This window comes from Narcine bancroftii, chromosome 6, assembly GCF_036971445.1.
Source record: "Narcine bancroftii isolate sNarBan1 chromosome 6, sNarBan1.hap1, whole genome shotgun sequence".
Taxonomy (NCBI): Eukaryota; Metazoa; Chordata; class Chondrichthyes; order Torpediniformes; family Narcinidae; genus Narcine; species Narcine bancroftii.
In genome coordinates, this window is record NC_091474.1 from 73,407,731 (window position 1) to 73,433,629 (window position 25,899).

At 42.6% G+C, this 25,899-nt stretch overlaps 1 protein-coding gene across 2 annotated transcripts in view; it reads left to right on the top strand.

The window, feature by feature from the left end:
* zswim8 (zinc finger, SWIM-type containing 8) overlaps positions 1-25,899 on the top strand; it is a 118,875-nt gene that overhangs the window by 37,399 nt on the left and 55,577 nt on the right. For both annotated transcript variants that reach the window (XM_069885359.1, XM_069885358.1), the window contains exon 5: positions 2,106-2,278. In XM_069885359.1, coding sequence (XP_069741460.1) covers positions 2,106-2,278 — 173 coding nt within the window. The remainder of the gene's footprint in view (positions 1-2,105; positions 2,279-25,899) is intronic.

Sequence of the window (25,899 nt, forward strand, 5' to 3'; positions counted from 1 at the left end):
GCGGCGTGGTGGTGATGTATCAGCATGGAAAGAGGATTGGTTAACCAATAGAAAGCAGAGAGTTGGGGTGTAAGGGTGTTCTTCTGGTTGGTAATCATTGGTGAATGATGTGCCACAGGGATCGGAGCTGGGCCCACAACTGTTCACGATATACATTAACAATCTGGAAGAGGGAACAGAGTGTAGTGCTTCTAAGTTTGCTCACGACATTAAATTGAGTAGAAAAGCAAATTGTACAGAGGATACAGAGAGTTTGCAGAGAGATATAGGTACGTTAAGTGAGTGGGCAAGGGTCTGGCAGATGGAGTACAATGTCGGTAGATGTGATGTTATCCACTTTGGAAGGAAAATGGAAGATCAGTATTATTTAAATGGCAAGCAATTGCAGCGTGCTGCCATTCAGAAGGACTTGGGGGTGCTTCTGCATGAATCGCAAAAGGTTGGTTTGCAGGTGTAGCTATCAAGAAGGGAAATGGAATGTTGGGCTTTATTGCTAGAGGCATTGAATTTGGGAGCAGGGAGGTTGTGCTGCAATGGTACAGAATACTGGTGAGACCGCATCTAGAGAACTGTGTACAGTTCTGGTCGCCTGACTGGCTTGGAGATGGTGCACCAGAGGTTACCAAGTTGATTCCAGAGGGGTTAGCCTGTGAGGAGAGATTGAATCGACTGGGACTCTACTTGCTGGAATTTAGAAGAATGAGAGATCTTAAAGAAACATATAAAATTATGAAGGGTAGGCAAGAACTTGGGCACATAGCTTCAAGATTCAGGGAAGTAGATTTAAGATGGCGATGAGGAGGAATTGCTTTTCCCAGGGGGTGGTGAACTATGGATTCTATGCCCATTGAAGCAGTGGAGGCAACCTCTGTAAGACAAGGTTGGATGAATTCTTACATGGTAGGAGAATTAAGGGATGTGGGAAAAAGGCAGGTAGGTGGAGATAAGCTTCTCATCAGATCAGCCATGATCTCACTGAATGATGGAGCAGGCTTGACGGGCCGGAAGGCCGACTCAAGCTCTTATTTCTTATGAATGTCTTGTTTGGTAAAGGTTCTAATAAAGTTGTATTTCACAGAGCGTTGTAGAGCGTAAAAGTACAAAAAGGCCCTTTGCCCCAACGTGTCAATTGCGACCAAATTGTCTACCCACGTTAGTCCTATTTGCCCGTATTTGGCCCACATTCCTCTAACTTTATCCATGTTGCTATCTAAATATTGTCTGAACATAACAATTATCCCCGCCTCCACCTCTTCCTCTGGCAGTCGTTCCACTTTCCCAACAACCTCTGCATGGAATGGGTTTCCCCACATGTTGCTTTTGTCTTTCCCTCTCACAAGGACTGCCTATTTACCTTGTATCATTCTAAAAGGGCCCCCCATGCCCCCAGCTTCCTACTCTCCAGGGAGAAAAGTCCCAGCCTATCCTCGTAGCTTAGTTATATCTTCGTAAATCTTTTCTGCACTCTTTCCAGCTTAATAACATTTTTCCTTTAGCTGGGACACCAGGCCTTCACACAATATCCTGGGTACTCATGCACCTTGTACAGTTGTAAACATGACATCCCAACTCTTGTGCTCACCGCAAGAGTGACAAATGCCTTCTTCAAAGCCCTTCTGCCCTTGTCTCTATCAGGATTTTAGGGTGTTGATAAGGGAGACCGAATAGTTGTTGTTCCTGTAGGATTGATATGAATTTCAAATTTAAATTTGGGCATACAGCATGGTAACAGGCCCTTGCTGCCCATGCCACCCAATTAACCTACAGCCCCGGTATGTTTTGAACAGTGGGAAGAAACTGGAGCCCCGCCCCCCCCCCCCCCCCCCCCCCCCCCGGAGGAAACCCAAACAGGCATGGGGAGAACGTACTAACTCCTTGCAGAGGAATGGGATTCGAACTCGGGTCGTTGCCGCTGTAACAGCGTTGTAATAAACGTCCTGCCCCAATTTTATTGGAAATTTAAAATGGGAGAATATTAACATGACAAATGCATGATAACAGGTCACACATATGGATTTTGTTTTAATATTTGATGCTTCATGCTTGAGATTGTCGTGGGGTCATTGATCACTTCAGTAATGTGTGTCCTTTTCTTCCTAACACAGGATTTCACCTGAGTGCCACCGTGGTTCCTCTGCAGACTGCGCAAGCTAAAGGGGCGTTCAATGTGGCTGTGATGTTTGACCGCTGCAGAATAACCTCATGTAGCTGTACCTGTGGAGCAGGAGCGAAATGGTGTGCTCACGTGGTGGCTCTCTGCCTGTTCAGGATACACAATGTGAGTACTGTGTTGTTTTACTGGGTCATTCGGGAAACTGCTTTATATTTTGACCGGTTAAAGGGGCCCCATTGGTATGTGGAGGGATGGCTATGAATGTAATCAACTTGGCACGAGTGGGCAATCCACCTGTTTGTGGACAGATTCCGCAAACTCCTTCCATTCCAAGTCCCAGTGTTTATTCCCATTGTGTTATGGTTCAACCTTTTCCATGTTTGAAATAATCCATTCTATATCACAAGCCCTGCTGAAAATGTTATCACTTCTTCGTAAGAGTCAAACAAAATTGCATTTTTTGTTAACAACACTCAGGAATGCAGGTGGAAGTCAGCCAGTCTCCCAGTGTCCATTTTACCAGCATTTTGAGCCTGACCCCCTTCTTCAAGGCACAAGCAAAGAGCAGAATAAAGACTGAAGATTGACGGGAGGAGGAGACCAGACCCAACAGTCAAAGGAGTTAATTGGATATTGTAAGGGGAGAGGAGAGATTCAATTTTGTCTCTGTGAAAGGAGACTGAGGGAAAAGGAAAGACAGAGAGAGCTGGGAGAAAGGCAACAAGGGGAAGAAGAAGGCGGAGGGGTTTAAAGGAAACCGGAGAAATTGATGTTGATGCCAGACAGAAGATGAGATGCTGTTCCTCCAATTTGCAGGTGGCCTCAGTCTGGCAGTGCATGAGACCATGGGCAGACGTGTCAGCAAGAGAATGGGTCGGGAATTGAAATGAGTGGGCACTGGGAGATCCACACTATGGCAGCGGTCAGAAGTGAGGTGCCCAACAAAGTGATCTCCCAGTTTGTGCCCAGTCTTTCCGATATAGAGGAGACCAGCTATATCTTTGCTTATTCCTTGAGGAAGGGCTCGGGCCTGAAACTTGGGTAATATATCTTTACTTCCTATGGACTCTGCAAGAGCAGCTGAGTTCCTCCAGCATTTCTGTGTTTTTACAACAATCACAGGGTCTGCAGACGTCTGTGTTTCACTACATGGATGTCAACCTTCCCCCTTATGAATGTGACTTGTGGTATTGTTTCTTTGTTGTGGACCCCTCTGGCTCAGAGAACAAACCGTGGTTTTATCCCAGTAGCACCTTCCCAGCTGGTTAACAAGCTGCAAAGGAATGGAAAGCCACACGAGGAGATGTGGAGAGAGCTGGCCCGACACCTAACTTTTTAAGGAACACCTTAAAAGAGAAAGAGGAGTGGGGAAAGAATTCCAGAGTTAGCATCTTTTTCAAGCTACTCTCAGTGTTGGAGTGATAAAATTCTGAAATGAGCTGTGGGCCAAGCTGGAGGGGGTGGGGGGGTGGTGTGGAGGAGATGAGATTCCGGAGGGTTTCGGGGTGATTCATCAGATGCCTTTGTAGATCTTTTATGTCTCTATAAGGATGCCTGACAGTAGTGATCTGGTCATTATTGCAATGCAAAGGGTTGTGAGCTTTCCTTTAAAGACTATGTCTACCCAATATCAGGTCTTTTGACCAGTCACTTTCCACTGCTGCTGGTTAGGTGCTGACTGCTTTCGATAGTAGATTTCTCCTTGTACCTTGATCAACAGGAACACAAAGGCAAATTTGGACATGATGGCTATGACACAGGACAGTGACTGGCCACCTGGTCTTTTCCTGCCAGTCAGTTTCATTCAGTCACAACTTGTTTCTTGAGAGAAAAAAAATTAGACCTTGGTTGGATCCCTGACAGCAACCATCATTTATTTACTTTTTATTGACAGATCATATTTACTGGAGTTAGACTGCCCTGCCAAAGTACACTTTTTTTCTTTCTTTACCTGGCTCGTCTGAGTCTATAAAAGGAACATCATGTGGCAAAACCTTTGTTTTGTAACATCACATCACCAGATGGTCAATACGCTGTGGTGATGTGGCAAAAACTGAGAACTGGTGTCGATTCTATTACGCTTTGTCACAGCCATGCATGGTGTTTAATCCTGGATGGGAAATGTTAGGTGTGCTGTTCCAACACATGGGTATTATGTAAATCTCAAGTCAACATGGGCGGCACAGTTAGCAATACTATTAGAACGCGAATTCAGCGCTCTGCCTATAAAGAGTTTGTACATTCTCTGTGTCTGCGTGGGTTTCCACCAGGTGCTCTGGTTTCCTCTCACTCTCCAAAAATTATGGGGATTGTAGGTTAATTGGGGTATTTGGGCAGCACAGCAAAGGCCTGTTACCGTGCTATATGTATCTGTCTGAATAGTGCAAAATCAGGAAACTGAAACCATACAAAATACTCAGAGAGTCGTGCATCTGTGAATCGTGAGTTAATGATTCAAGTCGTTGACTTTTATCTTTTATCATTGAAAATGTTTGTTGCCCATGGACCTGACACTTCAGCCTTCAGTTTCTCTTTCTCTCCATGTTGATCTGCTGAATATTTCAAACATTTATTAGGTATTGTTGGTTAGCTATCAAAGGAAACTCCATTCCCAAGGCTACCTTGTATATCCTGCTATCCTCTGGAGAAGCTGCTCCTGGCATGCTAAGGAATTCCAGGACAGACCTAGAAAGGGGACGGTGATGTGTTTCCGAGTCAGGATACCGTGAGTCTTGGGGAGTGTTCAGGTGCTTGTTGCTTTTGTTCTCAGTTGCAAGTTTGGACTCCGCTGTCACAGAAACCCTGTTGTGTTTTGCTAGTGAATGCTGTGGATTGTGGTTCTCTGCAATAATTGGATCATTGAGGACAAGGTGGCTTTGAGACCAGGCAATCCATTACTTTGGACATGCTGAGATTGAAAGGTGCGCCCAAGGGATGATTGGCTCCCGTTCCAATGTGCTGCTATGTGCAGTGCATTTGCTCTGAAGTTTGCAAAATTTAATAGGCAAACCCGTACTGGCAAAATCATCATCATTCATGGCTTGGCTTCATGGAAGAAGATTTAGGAAGGATTGTAGACGTGGGCATGCCCTTCGAGGTTGCACAATGGATTTTTTAGGTGGCCCCACCCTTTACACCCGGGTTTATCTGCCTCAACCCAGGGGCGGTGACAGCCAGGTTCTCGGGCTGTAGATGTTACGTCAGAGAGTCCTTCTCCTAGATGGATGGCCTGACGAGGCTAACGAGCCCCTTCTACCTGGGTTTGAAATTAGTTTTCCTTCTCTTAGTCTGGCTACCAAGCAAGGCTAACGAACCCGTCCAGTTATACCGCCGGGCACTTGGTCACGCCATGACATAGCAAACTCAGTGAAAACGTGGGACACCGACGAGAAGGTGTTGCTGCAGAAGCAGTCATGTATGAGAGGCCATTTGCAGTCACCTGCCTGACGAGCTAGACGGGCCATGCGGCGATCGCTACACTGAGGAAGGAGAGGAAATGCATTACGTGTGCACTTCCCTGGGTGAGTGGGACATCAGGCCCAGACCTTAACTACACCCCTCCCCCCACCCACGCTGGCAAAATAATGGTGAAATTAAAGCTAGAGCCATTATTGATGTGTTTTGAGTTGGCAGAATCATTCCACCACATGATGGATGGTTTGATGCTGATGTTTGCTCGCCCCTGATGTGACTCTGAGCCACCCTTCCTTTCCTCAGTGTCATTTTCTCGACCCTTCAAGATGTTCCATGGATCCCACGTCTCATCAGCCGCCCCTTATACCCTGCCGTCCTGTGATTTGCTAACGTAGGGGCGGGGCGTTTGGCGGAGCGGTTAGCGCAACATCTTTAAAGCGCCAGCGATTGGGACCAGACCAGGGTTCAAATCCTGTGCTCTCTGTAAGGAGTTTGTACATTCTCCCTGTGTCTGAGTGGGATTTCTCGGGGGGGCTCCGGTTTCCACCCACCATTCAAACAAAAATGTACTTGGGGTATAAATTGGGCAGCATGTGGGCTGAAATGGCCTGTTTACTGTATGTTTAAATTAAAAAAAATTTAATGCTGATAATTTTTCATGAGAGGTTTGAGAGGCAGTCGTAATAACGAGGGAGTAATGTTTGGACTGCAACAAAGAATCCCCAAGGCACAAAAGTACTTCTGCCAAGCAGCCTGTTTATGCACGGCAGTGATCTTCAAGCTCTGTGTCTGCTGGATGGCATGTTAAATCTGGCTTCAAACTCTCTTGCTCTTCAGTGATAAGTAAACTCCCAGGACTCTGATTGTTAACCTGCCGGTAGGTGCTGCCTTGCTTTGCTCTTGCTCTGACCTTCTCACTCCGAATCGCAATCTGACGCCGTGCTGCTCACAGATTTGGATTCAAGCAGATCCTGGAGGGAAAAATTAACTGAAACACGCTGTTTGTAAGTCAGGAGATGCAGCTGTGGCAATTACCGCTGCAAGATGTGTCAGTCACCTTTCCTAAAAGAGAGGCTTGCCTTTCTGTCATTCTTTCTGCATCGATAAAGCACTCTTGAACTGTAGTCACATTTGTAATGAAGCACAACAGCTATTTCGATGGGGCCAATTTCTGTTAAACAGCAACACAATGATAACCAGTGAAACTATCTTTATTTAACATTGATTAAGAAATGAATGTTTGCAGCGGCTAATTCTCCTGCTCCAAATAATCCCTAGCAATCTTCTACATCCACTTGAGAAAGGTTCCTTTTATTGTCACGTAATAATGTATTTAAAATGTAACACTTTAACTTCTGCCTGCTGTAAGGTGTTTGTATTGTCTGGCGCCCCTTACAGAACGAGAGAAAGAGAAGCAAAAGACAGTTCCTTCAGAGTCACTGAGTGTCTATGGATTCGCCTCCAGCGCTTCTATGGCTGCATGGCTCCTCTTTGATTCATAATGTTTAAATTTTAATTTAGACAAACAGCACGGTATCAGGCCCTTCCAGCCCATGAGCCTGTGGTGTCCAAATATCCCAATTAACATTAGGGTACATTTTGAAGGGTGGGAGGAAACCAGAGCAAACCCACACAGACGCGGTGAGAACATACAAGCCCCTTACAGACAGCGCTGGATTTAAACCCGGGTCGCTGGCACTGTGACCGTGCTCACTGTGCTCCAGATCCATCACCATCAGAAAGCTTTCAGTGTTCAAGGCCCTCCTCTTGAGTAGGCAGAGCCTCAATTTAGCATTTGGTCCAGTGATCGCCCACAGAGGGGCTGCCCTTGGGCATTCTCACCACACGGCTGCTGTTCACCCCTGTGCCTACCATGCGGCGAGGCTCTCGGGGCATCTGAGTGGGGGAGAAGTTGTAGGCCAGCTGAGCTTGATTCTTTTCACTTTTGACTTGTGCTCAGTTATCACTCGTGCCCCCGCTGAGCACAGTTTTCCCTGACAGCCCTCCCCAACTGGCATATGAGAACAAGAGTCTGTGCTGGGCCAGAGTGAGGATTTTCTTTCCTGCAGAACACTGGTGAAAAACCCTCGTGTTTCACCAACTGGATGTGTTGATCACTACATTTAATCAAAGCTCCATCCGGTGACTCGCCCCAAGACTCGCCCCACCAGGTTCAGGAACAGCTGCTCCCCCTCCACCATCAGACTCCTCAACATCAAACTCAATCAGGGACTCATTTAAAGACTCGTACTTTGCACATTTTTTTAATTGTTTTTTTAAATTTTTTATTTTTCACACCATAAATCACATTAGCCATGATATACACTTTTTCACACATATACAGTGACTTTTTCTCCCCCCCCTCCCTCCTCCCAAGCCACCCCCCCACCCCCCCCCTCATCCATTTTAGGTATACAATCTAGGTTGCATTAAGCCAGTCAGACAATGTTGTCATTCAACAAAAATACACCAGAAATTCTACTGAGTCCATTCTTTTCTTTCCTTCTCCTTCCATCAACTTAGGTAATGTTTGTTCCCGGTAGGTTTTCGCTATTGTATTTAATGAAAGGCTCCCATACTTGTTCGAATATTTCAATATTATTTCTTAAACTATATGTTATTTTTTCTAATGGAATACATTTATTCATTTCTATATACCATTGTTGTATTTTCAAATTATCTTCCAATTTCCAGGTTGACATAATACATTTTTTTGATACGGCTAGGGCTATCTTAACAAATCTTTTTTGTGCATCCTCCAAATCAATTCCAAATTCTTTGTTTTTTATGTTACTTAGGAGAAAGATCTCTGGATTCTTTGGTATATTGTTTTCTGTTATTTTATTTAATATCTGATTGAGATCATCCCAAAATTTTTCTACTCTCTCACATGTCCAGATTGCATGAATTGTTGTTCCCATTTCTTTTTTACATCAAAAACATCTATCAGATACTGTTGGGTCCCATTTATTTAACTTTTGCGGTGTAATGTATAGTCTGTGTAACCAATTATATTGTATCATGCGTAGCCTCGTATTTATTGTATTTCTCATCGTTCCAGCACATAATTTCTCCCATGTTTCCTTTTTTATCTTTATATTTAAATCTTGTTCCCATTTTTGTTTAGTTTTACCATTTGTTTCCTCATTCTCCTTTTCTTGCAGTTTAATATACATATTTGTTATAAATCTTTTGATTAACATTGTATCTGTAATCACATATTCAAGGTTACTTCCCTCTGGTAAACTCAAATTGCTTCCTAATTTATCTTTCAAGTAGGATCTCAGTTGGTAATATGCCAGCGCTGTATCTCCAGTTATATTGTACTTATCTCTCATTTGTTCAAAGGATAAGAATCTACTTCCTGAAAAACAATTTTCTATTCTTTTAATCCTTTTTTTTCCCATTTTCTAAAGGAAAGGTTGTCTATTGTAAAAGGGAGTAGCTTATTTTGCGTCAATATTAGTTTTGGTAATTGATAATTTGTTTTATTTCTTTCTACATGAATCTTCTCCCATATATTGAGGAGATGGTGTAATACTGGAGAAGTTCTATGTTGTACCAATTTTTCGTCCCATTTATATAATATGTGTTCAGGTATCTTTTCCCCTATTTTATCTAATTCTAATCTCGTCCAGTCTGGTTTTTCCCTTGTTTGATAAAAATCTGATAGGTACCTTAATTGTGTGGCTCTATAATAATTTTTGAAGTTTGGCAATTGTAAGCCTCCTTGTTTATACCATTCTGTTAATTTATCTAGTGCTATCCTCGGTTTCCCCCCTCTCCATAAAAATTTCCTTATTATTTTCTTTAACTCTTTGAAGAATTTTTCTGTCAGTTGTATTGGCAATGCCTGAAATAAGTATAGTATCCTTGGAAAAATGTTCATTTTAATACAGTTTACCCTTCCTATCAGTGTTAGTGGTAGCTCTTTCCAATGCTCTAAATCGTCCTGTAATTTTTTCATTAGTGGATTGTAATTGAGTTTATATAATTGGCCTAGATTTTTGTTTATTTGTACACCTAGGTATCTTATTGCCTGCATTTGCCATCTGAATGGAGATTCCTTCTTAAATTTTGAGAAATCTGCATTATTCATAGGCATTGCTTCACTTTTATTTACGTTTATCTTGTAACCCGACACTTCTCCATATTCCTTCAATTTCTTATATAATTCTTTTATTGATAGTTCTGGTTCTGTTAAGTACACTATCACATCATCCGCAATAGACTGATTTTATACTTTGCACATTAATGATTGTTTTCTCTCTGTATTGCACAGTAAGTTTCTTTACATGTGTACCTTGAGTACAGTAAAAGGTGATTCTGCCTCACCCGCAGGAAATATAATTTCAAGGTTGTTTGTGATGTCATGTATGTACTTTGACAGTAAATGTGAAATCTGAATGTAAATCCATCGTTGCCAAGGTGGGAATTGAACTCTGGTCTCTTAGTCCAGATTTCTGGACAATGAGTTCATTAACAATTGCCATTGGCCATTCCATGGAGGAAAGAGTAGTGCAGCAAATGTGGGTTTGTTGGCTCCTTCAAAGGCAGCCTTTGATAGATTTTTGGATGAGGGAATCAAGGAACGCAGGCTTACTGCGCAGAAATGGAGAGGGTGCAGTGATGATGGATTTCTTCTGTGCCACCTTTGAAGCACATGACCTGCTTTCTAACGTTATGGATGACGGATGGTGGAGACCTAGTGTGGCATTGTTTATGCTATCCATCCTGTGATTGTGTTCAGGTCCTAGCTTTTTAATAATCTGATAATATACTGTCCTTGAACCAAATAAAGGGCAGATTTCATATTTATTGCCTGAGCACAGACTTGCCATCACATACAACCCTGAGGTTCTTTATCCTGCACTCGAGGCAGAATTACCACTAAGTATTGGTAGTGCAAAAAGCTGACTCAGCAAACACATAAACAAACTGCAATAGAGAGAGCGAAACAAAAATCAATAAAGTTCTTAAATGAGTCCCTGACTGAGTGTGTTGTTGAGGAGTCTGATGGTGGAGGGGGAGCAGCTGTTCCTGAACCTGCTGGTATGAGTCCTGTGAGAGTTGCAGGATAGAGCAGTGAGAACAGAGCGTGGGGTGGGGGTCCTTGATGATTGCTGCTGCTCTCTGACGGCAGCATTCCCCGTAGATGTTCTTGATGGTTCCGTGATGTCCTGAATCAAGCTGTAAATCACAGTTCCCTGCATTACCTCAGTCTCTGCAACTAATTGTCTTCAAAAAAAAATCTTCCGAAACCATTGGAATTATGTGGTGCCTTCTTTAATTGCTTGTTTTCTAAGTAATGGTTGAGAGACTGCAGGGTAATGACAGTGAGAGTGAAAATGCTGGGCGAAGGTGGATCCTGGAGGTTGCCTGGGCAACCTGATAATATGCTGAGCTCCATCAGTTAGGTGAAGGACCTTGAGCTGATTGCACTCGCATCTTGTCCAAAAATTCCATGCCAACCTCGGGAGATGTCAGAGATAGGTTTACATCAAGAATTGCAGAAGAATGTGAGGTGTGATCATAGTTTAAAAGTATTCTGTTGAATCTTTTCAACAGCTTCTTATAAACATCCAATAACCTGTTGGAACCCAGAAACAGACCTTTTGGCCCAACTAGTCTGTGCCGAACTTCTATTCTACCTGCACCCAGACTATAGCCTTCCGTACCCCTCCTATCTTCTCTTAAATGTCCAAATTGAACCTGCGTCCACCACCTTTGCTGGCAGCCAGTTGCACACTTTCACCACTCTCTGAGTGAAGAAGTACCCCCTAATATTCCTCTTAAACATTTCACCCTTAACCCATTAACTCTCGTTCTTGTCTCACCCATCCTTGGAAAAAGCCCATTCTTATCTCGTAAGTTTTTATATTTTATCAAACCTCCCTCACTTTCTGTTGCTCAAGAGAGTAACATCATAACCTTTTCAACCTTTCCCGATAACTAAACTCATCAAGTCCCGGCAAAATCCTTGTAAATTTTCTACCCGCAGTTTTGATCTCCTAATCTGAGGAAGGACAATATTGCATTGGGGGGGGTTGAAGGGTGTTGGTGTGCAGCAAAGGTTCACAAGACTGATCCCTTGGGCGGCAGGACTGAGGGATGAAGAAAGGCTGGATAGACAAGTTGTTCTACAGTTGGAATTTTGGAGAAGGAGAAGGAATCTCGTTCACGATTCTGACAGGACTGGACAGGTTTAGATGCAAGAAGAATGTTCCCAATGTTGGAGAAGCCCAGAACAAGGGGTCATGTTCTAAGGAGAAGGTGGAAGCCATTTAAGTTTGAGATCAGGAGAAACTTCTTCACTCAGAACTTGTAAAATTCCTCTTGCGAAAAGTTGTTGAATCCAGATTATTAAGGAGTTGGATGTGGTCCTATTGGCTAACAGGTTCATGGGGTATTGAGACAAAGCAGGAATGGGGGACTGGGGTCACATGATAATATGGTGGTGCATGCTTGATGGGCTGAATGGCCTATTTTCTATGTATCTATGAGTTTGCTACCCTCCAACTCTGCTGTTGATGTATTGATGTGGTTGGTCCAGTTGCATTTCAGGGTAGTGGTAAAGGCCGAGTGATGAATGTGGGGAATGTAACAATGATAATGTTGTGAGTTCTACAACAACTTTTTTTTTCATGTATATAATGGCTGGGGGTCCAACAAGGATGGTCTCTCCACTTTGACCATGTCACAAACATGCTTTGTGTCCGGGAGAGTGCCCGGACACTTTGCATGATGAGGCATATTCTGGAATGTTCTTCACTTTGGTATTGTAAACTGTCATGGATAAATTGCTAAATGTTCAGTGAGTTGATGGGTTGGAAAGAACATAGTTCAGGTTTAAAGGTGATAATAAATCATAATTAACTACTTTGACACCTGAATGTTGGGTGGTGTGGCTCATGGATGTGAATACAGTTTCCTCTACCTTGCTGAGGCCAGACAACAGCTCCTCCTACTTAGCCCTTCTCACCACAGCTCATCAGGCTGCAGTTTCCAACCTCATCACGTCTGATCACCTTCCTCCCACGGCCGCCAACCTCATTGTCTCCCATCCCCACATTGCCCGTTTTTACCTTTTACCCAAGATACATAAACCCAACCATTTGGATAGACCCATTGTTTCTGCACTTTGCTTATTTCTGGACCTTGGACCGACCAGACACCCTCTACACCACCCTCCTCCGCCTGGCAGAACCTGTCCTCACTCTAAAAAAATAAACTTCTTGATCTCATCCAACTTCCTCCAAATCAAAAAGGTAGCCATGGGTTCCAGCTATGCCTGCCTGTTTGTGGGCTTTGTGGAGCAATCCATGCTGCAAGCTGACATGGGGAAGACCCCTCAACTCCTCCTCTGCTATACTGATGACCACGTTGGAGCTGTGTCATGTACCCACGATGAGCTCATCAGCTTCATTCACTTTGCTGCCAGTTTCAACCCTGATCTCAAACTCACCTGGTCCATCTCCGACAACACTCAACCCTCTCCAGATCTCTCTTTCTCCATCTCAGGAGACAGCTTTCCACCGACATATATTACAAATCAATGAACTCCCACACTGACCTCGCTACACTTCCTGACATCCTGTCCCCTGCAAGGATTCTAGTCCCTTCTTGCAATTTCTGCAACTCTGCTGCATCTGTTCCCAAGATGAGGTCTTCCAGTCCAGATCTTCTGAAATAACCATATAACCGTTTACAGCACGGAAACAGGCCTTGTCAGCCCTTCAAGTCCGTACCGGTTCACTTGAACAACTCCACTAGCTCCTCCGCAAACTCCTGAGGAAACAGAGGCTCTCTTCATGATGCCACCGGTGCGCTGGTTGTCATGTATCTCAAAAATTTTACTAAGATGGATCTTGATTTTTGATATGCCTGTGGTTTTGGAGCTAATGCTCTATGTGCCCTTTCTATTTCCATTTCTTCCTGCATTTCTGTCATTCCTTGGACCTTCGGGATCCATCCTTTTATAAATTCCTTCATGTCTGTGCCTTCTTCACCCTCCTTCAGGCCCACTATTTTTATGTTGTTTCACCTACTATAATTTTCCAACATCTCAATTTTCTGAGATAACAACTCTTGTGTCTCTAATTTTTTTGTCACTTTCTTCCAATTTTTCTCTTAAGTCATTTACTTCCATTTCTACAGCCATTTCCCGCTCTTCCACACACTACTCTTTTCCCTATTTCTGTCATTATCAGTTCTAACCTTTGCATTTTATCTTCTGGTTTTTTCATTTTCCTTTTATTTGCATTAAATTCTAATGATAACCATTCTTTTAGTGATCGCATTTGTTCTTCAAAAAAAGCTATATCTATATTCTGTTCATCAGTTTTACCTTCTATTTCTCTGTGAAGATCTTGGTGATCTTCTTCCTTTTCTTCTGTGTCTGTATCTGTCTTCTTCTCTTCTTTGTGTCTGTGTCTCTTCTGTTTCTCCTGATGAGCTGCTTGTTTCTCTTTGTCGGGCCTCTTCTTGCTGGGCCTCTTGTTGCTGGTCCTCCCCTCCTGAGCTGCTCGTCTGTTGTGCTTCCTGATGTTGATCTTCTTGTCGGTCATCCCTCCGTCCATCTCCCACGTCTGTTTCATCACTCCCTCTTCTGCTGCCTTCCTTGTCCTCCAGCTGAGCGCCCTGGTGTCGGGCATCCCTCAGCTGTTCGCTCTGTGGCAGCCCACTCCTCTGCTGAGCCCCCCTCCCGCCGGTGTCCTCTTTCTCCTTTGATTGCACACTGAGTACTTTTGTTTGGCTCTGAAAGCCATTTTTGTAGTCCACCGGCTGGTGAATCGCGACTCCGCAGGGCAGACACTAACCTCAAGGGTCGGGTGGTCCTTGCCACCACAGCGCCCTGTTCCTTCTTGCAGGTAAGGCCTTCTTCTTTCTTCTCCAGTGACTTTTTTGCTTCTTTTTTTTCCCCAGTTGTTTTTCTCTTCTCTGTATCTTTATCTTCTATTTCTCATATTTTATTTTTGTTATGCTTTGCTTTTTCCTAATTTCCTGGAGAGGGCTAGTTTTCCCGTCCGGCCATTACTCCATCACGTGACTCCTTCCTTCACTGACATTTTTAATCTCTCATGGCTGCAGTCAGAGGTTCCCAGCTGCTTCAAAAATGCATCAATCATACCCATAAAGAGCAGGGGGAGCTTCCTCAATGACTATAGAAACATAGAAGATAGGAGCAGGAGTAGGTAATTCGGCCCTTCGAGCCTGCTCCGCCATTCAATGAGATCATGGCTCATCTTAAAGTACAATACCCTGTCCCCGCCTTCTCTCCGTAACCCCTAATTCCCTTATACTGAAGAAATATATCTAATTCCCTCTTAAATATATTCAATGAACCTGCCTCTACTGCTCTCTGTGCAATTAATTCCACAGATTCACCACCCTCTGGGTAAAGAAATTCCTCATCTCAGTTCTAAATGGTTTGCCTATTATCCTCGAACCATGGCCCCGGGTTCTGGACTCCCCCACCATTGGAAACATCCCTTCCACATCCATTCTGTCCAGTCCTGCCTGAATTTTATATGTCTCTATGAGATCCCCTCTCAATCTTCTAAACTCCAGCGAGTACAATCCCAATTTGCGCCATCTTTCCTTATAAGTTATTCCTGCCATTCCAGATATCAGCCTGGTGAATCACCTTTGCACTCCCTCCATTCCAAGAACATCCTTCCTCAGATAAGGCGACCAAAACTGCACACAATACTCCAGGTGGGGTCTCACCAAGGCTCTGTACAACTGCAGTAAAGTATCCTTATTCCTATACTCAAATCCTCTTGATATGAAGGCCAACATACCATTTGCCTTTTTAACCGCCTGCTGTACCTGCATGCTTGCCTTCAGTGACTGGTGCACAAGAACCCTTAGGTCTCTCTGCACTTCCCCATCTCCCAATCTATTGCCATTCAAATAGTAATCTGCCCTCCGGTTTGTATTACCAAAGTGGATAACCTCACATTTATCCACATTGTAGTGCATTTGCCATGTATCTGCGCAGTCCCCCAATTTATCCAAATCACACTGGAGCTTCCTGACCCCCTCTTCAGTGCACACAGCCCCTCCTAGCTTAGTATCATATGCAAATTTGGAGATATTACATCCAATCCCCTCATCTAGATCATTAATGTAAATTGTGAACAGCTGGGGTCCCAGTACAGATCCCTGTGGCATCCCACTGGTCACCGCCTGCCACTCAGAAAATGAGCCGTTTATCCCAACTCTCTGTCTTCTATCTGCCAGCCAGTTCTCAATCCACATCAATACCTTGCCCCCAATCCCATGAGCCTTGATTTTGCATGCCAGTCATTTATGTGGAACCTTATCGAAGGCCTTTTGGAAATCCAGGTGCACCACATCCACTGGCTCTCCCCCATCTATTTTACCTGTCACCATCTCAAAGAATTCCAGTAGATTTGTCAAGCACAATTTACCTTTTGTAAATCCATGTTGACTCTGTCCGATCCCTTCTCCGATAGTCATATGCTCCACTATTTCATCCTTAATAATGGATTCCATCATTTTGCCCACTACTGATGTAAGGCTCACCAGCCTATAATTACCCGACATTAGCTACCCTCCAGTTCATGGGTACTGATCCTGAGTCTATCGAGTTCTGGAAAATAATTCTTAAAGCATCTGCTATCTGAATGTCCACTTCTTTAAGTACCCTAGGATGTAGATTATCAGGCCCTTGGGATTTATCGGCCTTCAATCCCTTCAATTTCCCCAAGACCATGTCCTTAGAAATACTGATTTCTTTCAGCTGCTCCCTTGCATTAGTCTCTATGTTTCCCAACATCCTTGGGAGGTTATTTGTATCCTCTCTTGTAAAAACAGAATTAAAGTAAGAATTTAATTGGTCTGCCATTTCCTTATTCCCCATTATATATTCCCCTGATTCTGACTGCAAGGGACCTACTCTGGATTTCACCAATCTTTTCCTCTTGACAAATCTATAAAAGCTTTTGCAGTTGTTTTTATGTTTGCCGCAAGCTTACTTTCGTAATTTATTTTTGTCCTCTTGATTAATCCCTTTGTCCTCCTTTGCTGCATTTTGAACTGTTCCCAGTCTTCGGATTTGGTACTTTTTTTGGCCAATTGATATGCTCTCCCTTTGGACCTAATGCTGTCTCTAATTTCCCTTGTTATCCATGGTTGAGTCATCTTTTTTGGTTTATTTTTATGCCAAACCTGTATAAACAATTTCTGCAATTCTTCCATTAGATCTGTGAATGCTTTCCATTCTCTATCCACTGTCAACACCCCCCCCCCATAAACACCACCCAATCAATCTTACTCAATTCCCATCTCATACCATCATAATTCCCTTTATTTAAATTCAGAACCTTAGTCTCAGTTTTAATTTCTTCACTCTCCATATCGAGTGAGAATTCGATCATATGTGATCACTCCAACACAAAGGGTACAACAAGATTGCTGATTAGCCCCTTTTCATTACATAATACCCAGTCTGAAATGGCCTGCTCCTGAGTTGGTTCCTCAACATATTGGTCTAGATAACCGTCCCGTAAACATTCAAGGAATTCTTCCTCCTCAATATTTTTACTAATTTGGCTAGTCCAATCTATATGTAAATTAAAGTCTCCCATGATGACAGCTGTTCCCTTATTGCACGCTTCTCTAATTTCTCTTTTTATGCCTTCCCTCACCTCTACATTACTATTTGGAGGCCTATATACCACCCCCACTAACGTTTTCAGCCCCTTGCTATTCCTCAGTTCTACCCATATAGATTCCGCATCTTCCGAGTTAATATCCTTCCTGTCAATTGTGTCGGTCCCTTCTCTCACCATCAAAGCTACCCCACCCCCTTTTCTTTCTTGCCAATCCCTCCTAAATATTGTATACCCCAGGATGTTAAGTTCCCAGGCTTGCCCACCTTGCAGCCATGTTTCTGTAATCCCAATCAAATCGTATTTGTTTGTCTCAATTTCCACAGCCAATTCATCTACCTTGTTTCGAATGCTTCTTGCATTAAGATATCTCTTTCTTTGGCTTGGCTTCGCGGATGAAGATTTATGGAGGGGTATGTCCACGTCTGCTGCAGGCTCGTTGGTGACTGACAAGTCCAATGCGGGACAGGCAGGCACGGTTGCAGTGGTTGCAAGGGAAAATTGGTTGGTTGGGGTTGGGTGTTGGGTTTTCCTCCTTTGACTTTTGTCAGTGAGGTGGGCTCTGCGATCTTCTTCAAAGGAGGATGCAGCCCACTGAACTGTGAGGTGCCAAGATGCACGGTTGGAGGCGATATCAGCCCACTGGCGGTGGTCAATGTGGCAGGCACCAGGAGATTTCTTTAAGCAGTCCTTGTACCTCTTCTTTGGTGCACCTCTGTCTCGGTGGCCAGTGGAGATCTCGTAAAGCCTTCAGATTTGCTTTTTTCACCCTCCTTGCTCTTTCTGATTTTTTACTTTTGCTGCCTAACCCAACTTTTCCTATTTTATCTTTCCTGTCCTTTGCCCTATCATACAGGTTCCCATTCCCCCAGCCAAATTAGTGTAAACCGCATCCGACGGCTGCACCAAACCTAGCTGCCAATATATTGACCCTTTTTGGGTTTAGGTGTAACCCATCCTTCTTGTAAAGGTCATGCCTTCCCAAAAAGAGATCCCAATGGTCCAAAAAGCCAAAACCCTGTCTTTTACACCAGCCCCTCAGCCACACATTCATTTGTCTTAACCTTCCATTTTTGTCCTCAGTTGCACTTGGCACAGGTAGCAATCCAGAGATCACAAACCTGGCGGTCCTGTTTCTTAGCTTCTGTCCTAGCTCGCTATAATCCTTTTTTAGTACCTCTTCCCTCTTTTTATCTATGTCATTGGTACCCACGTGTACCAAGACATCAGGCTGCTTGCCCTCTCCTTTCAGATTACTCTAGATCCGATTTGAGATATCCCGTACCCTTGCACCAGGGAGGCAGCACACCATGCGGGTATACCTATCTTGCTCACAGAATCTCTTGTCTGTACCTCTGACAATGGAGTCCCCAATGACCACTGCATTCCTTCTTACCTTTTGTACCACCGTACCAGGCTCAGTGCCATCGACCAGATCACTGCGGCCAGCTTCTGTCAGGTCATCTTCCTCAACAGCATCCAACACAATATACCTGTTGCTGAGAGGAGTAGTCACAGGTGTGCTCTCCATTTTCTTTTTTTTTTAAATTTTTTTTATTTTTCACACTATAAACCACATTGATCAAGATACATACATTTTCCTTTTCAAATATATACAGTGTCGTTTTCTCCCCCCCTCCCTCTTCCCATCCCACCCTCCCTACCTCCCCTCCCATTCATTTAAAGTTCAGAATCTAAGATACATTAAACCCGTCAAACTATGTTGTCACTCAATAAAAACAAACAAGAATTTCCACTGAGTCAATTCTTTTCATTCCCTTCTTCTTTTGTCATTTTAGGTGGTAGATGTCCCCGGTAGGTTTTCTCTATTGTGTTTCATGTATGGCTCCCATATTTGTTCAAATATTGTAATATTATTTCTTAAATTATATGTTATTTTTTCTAATGGAATACATTTATTCATTTCTTTTTGTGATTTTATTTAATATCTGGTTTAGATCTTCCCAAAATTTTTTCACTTTCTCACATGTCCAGATTGCATGAATTGTTCCCATTTCCTTTTTACAGCGAAAACATCTGTCAGATACTGTTGGGTCCCATTTATTTAACTTTTGAGGTGTAATATATAGCCTGTGTATCCAGTTATATTGTATCATACGTAACCTCGTATTTATTGTATTTCTCATAGTTCCTGAGCATAACTTCTCCCATATTTCATTCTTTATGTTTAAATCTTGTTCCCATTTTTGTTTAGTTTTACTATTTGTTTCCTCGTTCTCCTTTTCTTGTAGTTTAATATACATGCAAAATCAGCTAATCCCTTTTACAATAGATAACGTTTCCTTTAGAGAATGGGAGAAAAAAGGGATCAAAAGAATAGAAAATTGCTTTTCAGGAAATAAATTATTATCCTTTGAACAAATGAAGGATAAATATAATATAACTCATGATACAGTGTTGGCATACTACCAACTGAAATCCTACTTTTTTTAAAAAATTTTTTTATTTTTCACACCATAAATCACGTTAGCCATGATATACACTTTTTCTTTTTCACACATATACAGTGACTTTTTCTCCCCCCCCCCCTCCTCCCAAGCCACCCCCCCACCCCCCCCTCTCATCCATTTTAGGTATACAATCTAGGTTGCATTAAGCCAGTCAGACAATGTTGTCATTCAACAAAAATACACCAGAAATTCTACTGAGTCCATTCTTTTCTTTTCTTCTCCTTCCATCAACTTAGGTAATGTTGGTTCCCAGTAGGTTTTCGCTATTGTATTTAATGTAAGGCTCCCATACTTGTTCGAATATTTCAATATTATTTCTTAAACTATATGTTATTTTTTCTAATGGAATACATTTATTCATTTCTATATACCATTGTTGTATTTTCAAATTATCTTCCAATTTCCAGGTTGACATAATACATTTTTTTGCTACGGCTAGGGCTATCTTAACAAATCTTTTTTGTGCATCCTCCAAATCAATTCCAAATTCTTTGTTTTTTATGTTACTTAGGAGAAAGATCTCTGGATTCTTTGGTATATTGTTTTCTGTTATTTTATTTAATATCTGATTGAGATCATCCCAAAATTTTTCTACTCTCTCACATGTCCAGATTGCATGAATTGTTGTTCCCCTTTCTTTTTTACATCGAAAACATCTATCAGATACTGTTGGGTCCCATTTATTTAACTTTTGCGGTGTAATGTATAGTCTGTGTAACCAATTATATTGTATCATGCGCAGCCTCGTATTTATTGTATTTCTCATCGTTCCAGAACATAATTTCTCCCATGTTTCCTTTTTTATCTTTATATTTAAATCTTGTTCCCATTTTTGTTTAGTTTTACCATTTGTTTCCTCATTCTCCTTTTCTTGCAGTTTAATATACATATTTGTTTTAAATCTTTTGATTAACATTGTATCTGTAATCACATATTCAAGTTTACTTCCCTCTGGTAAACTCAAATTGCTTCCTAATTTATCTTTCAAGTAGGATCTCAGTTGGTAATATGCCAGCGCTGTATCTCCAGTTATATTGTACTTATCTCTCATTTGTTCAAAGGATAAGAATCTACTTCCTGAAAAACAATTTTCTATTCTTTTAATCCCTTTTTTTTCCCATTTTCTAAAGGAAAGGTTGTCTATTGTAAAAGGGAGTAGCTTATTTTGTGTCAATATTAGTTTTGATAATTGATAATTTGTTTTATTTCTTTCTACATGAATCTTCTCCCATATATTGAGGAGATGGTGTAATACTGGAGAAGTTCTATGTTGTACCAATTTTTCGTCCCATTTATATAATATGTGTTCAGGTATCTTTTCCCCTATTTTATCTAATTCTAATCTCGTCCAGTCTGGTTTTTCCCTTGTTTGATAAAAATCTGATAGGTACCTTAATTGTGCGGCTCTATAATAATTTTTGAAGTTTGGCAATTGTAAGCCTCCTTGTTTATACCATTCTTTTAATTTATCTAGTGCTATCCTCGGTTTCCCCCCTCTCCATAAAAATTTCCTTATTATTTTCTTTAACTCTTTGAAGAATTTTTCTGTCAGTTGTATTGGCAATGCCTGAAATAAGTATAGTATCCTTGGAAAAATGTTCATTTTAATACAGTTTACCCTTCCTATCAGTGTTAGTGGTAGCTCTTTCCAATGCTCTAAATCGTCCTGTAATTTTTTCATTAGTGGATTGTAATTGAGTTTATATAATTGGCCTAGATTTTTGTTTATTTGTACACCTAGGTATCTTATTGCCTGCATTTGCCATCTGAATGGGGATTCCTTCTTAAATTTTGAGAAATCCGCATTATTCATAGGCATTGCTTCACTTTTATTTACGTTTATCTTGTATCCCGACACTTCTCCATATTCCTTCAATTTCTTATATAGTTCTTTTATTGATAGTTCTGGTTCTGTTAAGTACACTATCACATCATCCGCAAATAGACTGATTTTATATTCCCTGTCTTTTATTTTTATTCCTTTTATATTATTATCTATTCTTATCGATTCTGCTAGTGGTTCTATAGCTAGCGCAAACAATAATGGTGATAGTGGGCATCCCTGCCGCGTTGACCTGCTTAAGTTAAATTGCTTTGATACATGTCCATTTACTGTCACTTTCGCTAACGGTCCCTTATATAATGCTTTAATCCAATTAATATACTTCTCCGGTAAACTGAATTTTTGCAATACTTTGAACAAATAATTCCATTCTACTCTGTCGAAGGCCTTCTCTGCGTCTAAAGCAACTGCTACTGCAGGTGCTTTATTTCCTTCTACTGCATGAATTAAGTTAATAAATTTACAAATATTGTCTGTTGTGCGTCTTTTTTTGATAAATCCAGTTTGGTCTAAATTTACCATTTTCGGTACCTGTTCTGCTAATCTGTTTGCTAATAGTTTAGCTATTATCTTATAATCTGTGTTTAGCAAAGATATTGGTCTATATGACGCTGGTGAGAGTGGATCTTTCCCTTGTTTTCGTATCACTGTAATTATTGCTGTTTTACATGAATCTGGTAAGTTTTGTGTCTCATCAATCTGGTTGATTACATCCAGGAGGGGCGGTATTAATAGGTCTTTAAATGTTTTGTAGAATTCTATTGGGAGTCCATCCTCTCCTGGTGTTTTATTATTTGGTAATTTTTTAATTATCTCTTGTATTTCTACTGTTCCAAATGGTTCTGTTAATTTATTTTGTTCCTCTATTTGTAGTTTTGGTAGTTCAATTTTAGTCAAAAATTCATCTATTTTCCCTTCTTTCCCTTCGTTTTCAGTTCGGTATAATTGTTCATAGAATTCTCTGAAGTTTTCCTTAATTTCTTTCGGATGATATGTAATTTGTTTGTCTTTTTTCCTTGTTGCCAATACCATTTTCTTAGTTTGCTCTGTCTTAAGCTGCCATGCTAAGATTTTGTGTGTTTTTTCACCTACTTAACTGAAATCCTACTTGAAGCGTTACCCACTTACCTGACACATCTGGTGTCGGGGTAACTATCTCCCTGAAAGTTGAATCTATTAACTCCTCACTCTCCCTTACCAGTCACAGGTCCTCAAGCTGAAGCTCCAGATCCCCAACTCGATCCTTAAGGAACTGCATCTCGGTGTACCTGACGCAATGTGGCTATCTGGGACGGTGGAACTCACCCATGGTTCCCACATCTGACACCCAGTACAAAGCACTAAGCCCGTAGGCATGACTGAGTTAAAATAATGCCGCTTACCTTTCTCCTCGCCTGCTTTCGCCTAAGCCTGTTGAGCCAAAACCTGGAAGCCTCACTCCTTCGCCATGTCGCTTGCTCACCAGGCCGCTCACCTCACCTTCTCGTCACTATCACCAAGCTTCTCCACCTCTGACTTTCAGCCGAACCAAGTAGGCCCAAGCCCCGGTAAGCCCCCGACTTTTATAGCTTACCTTCTTGTCACTTTCCCCAAGCTCCTCCTCCTCCGACTCACAGCCCGACTCTCTCCGAGCTCCTCCTCCGACTCACAGCCGATTCAAGTAGGCCCAAGCCCCGGTAAGCCCCCAACTTTTATAGCTTACCTTCTCGTCACTTTCCCCAAGCTCCTCCTCCTCCTCCTCCGACTCACAGCCTGACTCTCTCCGAGCTCCTCCTCCGACTCACAGCCCAACTCTCTCTGAGCTCCTCCTCCGACTCACAGCCGAATAGCACTCATATCTACTGTGATGGAATGCTTTCAGGGGTTGGTCACAGCCAGGATTAACATACCCAAGTAAAATCTGGACCCACTGCAATTCGCCTACCACCACAATCACTCCACAGCTGATGCAATCTCACTGGCTCTCCATTCAGTCTGGATCACCTAGACCATAGCAACACATACATCAGGCTGCTTTTAATTGACTTCAGCTCAGCTTTCAACACTATTATTCTCAATACTGGCCATTCAAGCTTCAAAATCTGGGCCTCTGCTGGATTCTTGACTTTCTCGCCGGAAGACCAATCAGTACAAATCAGAAACAATGTGTCCTCCTCATTGATAAACAACACAGGACACCTCAAGATGTGTGCTTAGCCCACTGCTCCACACTGATGACTGTGTGGCTAAGCACAATTCATCTGCCATCTATAAATTTGCCAATTGACACTACTGTTGGCAGAATGATAGAAGGCAATGAAGATGTGTACAAGAATGAGATACAACTTTGTAACTTTGTACTCAATGTTAGCAAAAATAAGGAACAGATTGTGGACTTTTGGAGAACACAAACCAGTCCTTATTAAGGGGTCAACAATGGAAAGGGTTAAGATCTTCAGATATGTTGACACCCAGAATTTGAAGATCTATCCTGGGACCTCCATGTTGATGCAATCATGTAGAAGGCTCACCAGTGGCTATACAGTGAGGAATTTGAGGAGATTTGGTATGTCACCAAAGACTTGAAAATTTTAACATTCTGATTGGACACATCACTGTCTGAAATGGAAGTGCCAATGCACAGGACAAGAAAAGACTACAGAGAATTGTGAACTTGGCCAGCGCCATCATGGGCACCTGACTTCACTCCATTAAGGACATCTATAGAGGCGGTGTTTCAAGAAAGCAGCCTTTATCCTCAAGGGACCTCACCACCCAGGCCATGCCCACTTCTCACTGCTACCATCAGGAAGGAGGTACAGGAGCCTGAAGATGAACACCCAATGGTACAGAAAGAGCTTCTTCCCCTCTGCCATGTAATTCGTAGCAATTTTGTGGCTGTAGTGCTGTCACAAAACAACTAAGTTCATGACAATAAATTTTGATTCCTTTGAAAAGCATGAAGTTCAGTCAGTCGGCAGGACCAGACAAGATTTACCCAAGGCTACTATGGGACGCAAAGGATGAACTGCTGACCCCACTGGCAATTATCTTCACATCATTACTAGGGAAAGAAGTTCCAAAGGAATGGATGATTGCAAATGTTGTTTCCTTGTTCAACAAAGGGAGTAGAGATAACTCAGGAAATTATAGATCAGAATGTCTGCCTTTTTCCACAAACGTCCTTCCCCTCCACCACCAGAAACTCAGCCCTCACCCGCACCTCCTCTATTTTCCACTCATCTACCCTGGCCCCCTCTGCCTCTAGACGGAACAAGCACATGATTCCCCTTGTCCTTGCTTAACACCTCATCAGCCTTCACATCCGGAACTTCCAGCACTTGCAACAGGATCCCACTACCAGACACACCTTTTCCCCCTTTTCTCTCTGCCTTCTGTAGGAACCGCTCCCTCTGTGACTCCCTCGTGCACTCATCCCTCCTCACCAATCACCCCCCCCCCAGCCCTTTCCTGTGGCCGCATGAGGTGCCTCATTTGCGCCACACACCTCCTCCCTCACCACAGTACAGGGCCCCAAACAGGCCTTTCAAGTGAAGCAACACTTCACTTGTGTATCTTCAGGACTGATTTACTGCATGCAGAGGTACCTTTGTGGCCTTCTCTACATCGGAGAGTCTGGCGCAGATTGGGAGATCGCTTCGCTGAGCACCTTCGCTCTGTCCGTACCAGTGACAGAGACCTTCCAGTGGTCAGCCATTTCGGTTCTGCGTCACACTCCCATGTCTGTCCATGGCCTCATGTTCTATCCCACCAAGACCACCCATAAATTGGAGGAACAACACTTGATTTTCTGTCTGGGCACTCTCCAACATTGACTTCTCTGGTTTCTGCTACTAGCTCTCCATTAATCCCTTTTCTACCCCCTGTCAGCTCTCCACCCTCTTCCCTCTTTATTCACCCAGCCATCTCTCCTCCCCCTGCTTGCTGCTGTGCCCTCCCTCCTTTATCCACCTATTACCTCCTGCTTTTGTGTCCACATTTCCCCTTTTTACTCAGACTCCTGCCTACATGCTGCTCATATCTTGATGGAGGGCTCAAGCCAAAAAGATTGGTTTTGTATCTTTATTTTTGCTACATAAACTGTTTGACCTGCTGAGTTTCCTTCAGGTGCCTCCCTATATTTTTCTTCTTCCTTGATGAAGGGCTCAAGCCCTTGTGCATCTTTATCTTTGGTATGTAAAGGACACTGTTTGACCCGCTGAGTTTCTCCAGCGATGTGGTTTTACAGTTTCTTCCTTTAGTTCTTCTATAATGTGTTGTCAGATGCAGTGATTAAACTGATGCATGGAAGTGTTGAAAGGGACAATTAAAAGCTGGCTGAAGGGACGGGGTTTAAGGAAGTAAGAAGGGATATGTGAGCGTATTTCGGAACACAAAGCTGAAGACACTCCCAGCAGCAGAGGTGATGAAGATTGGTCA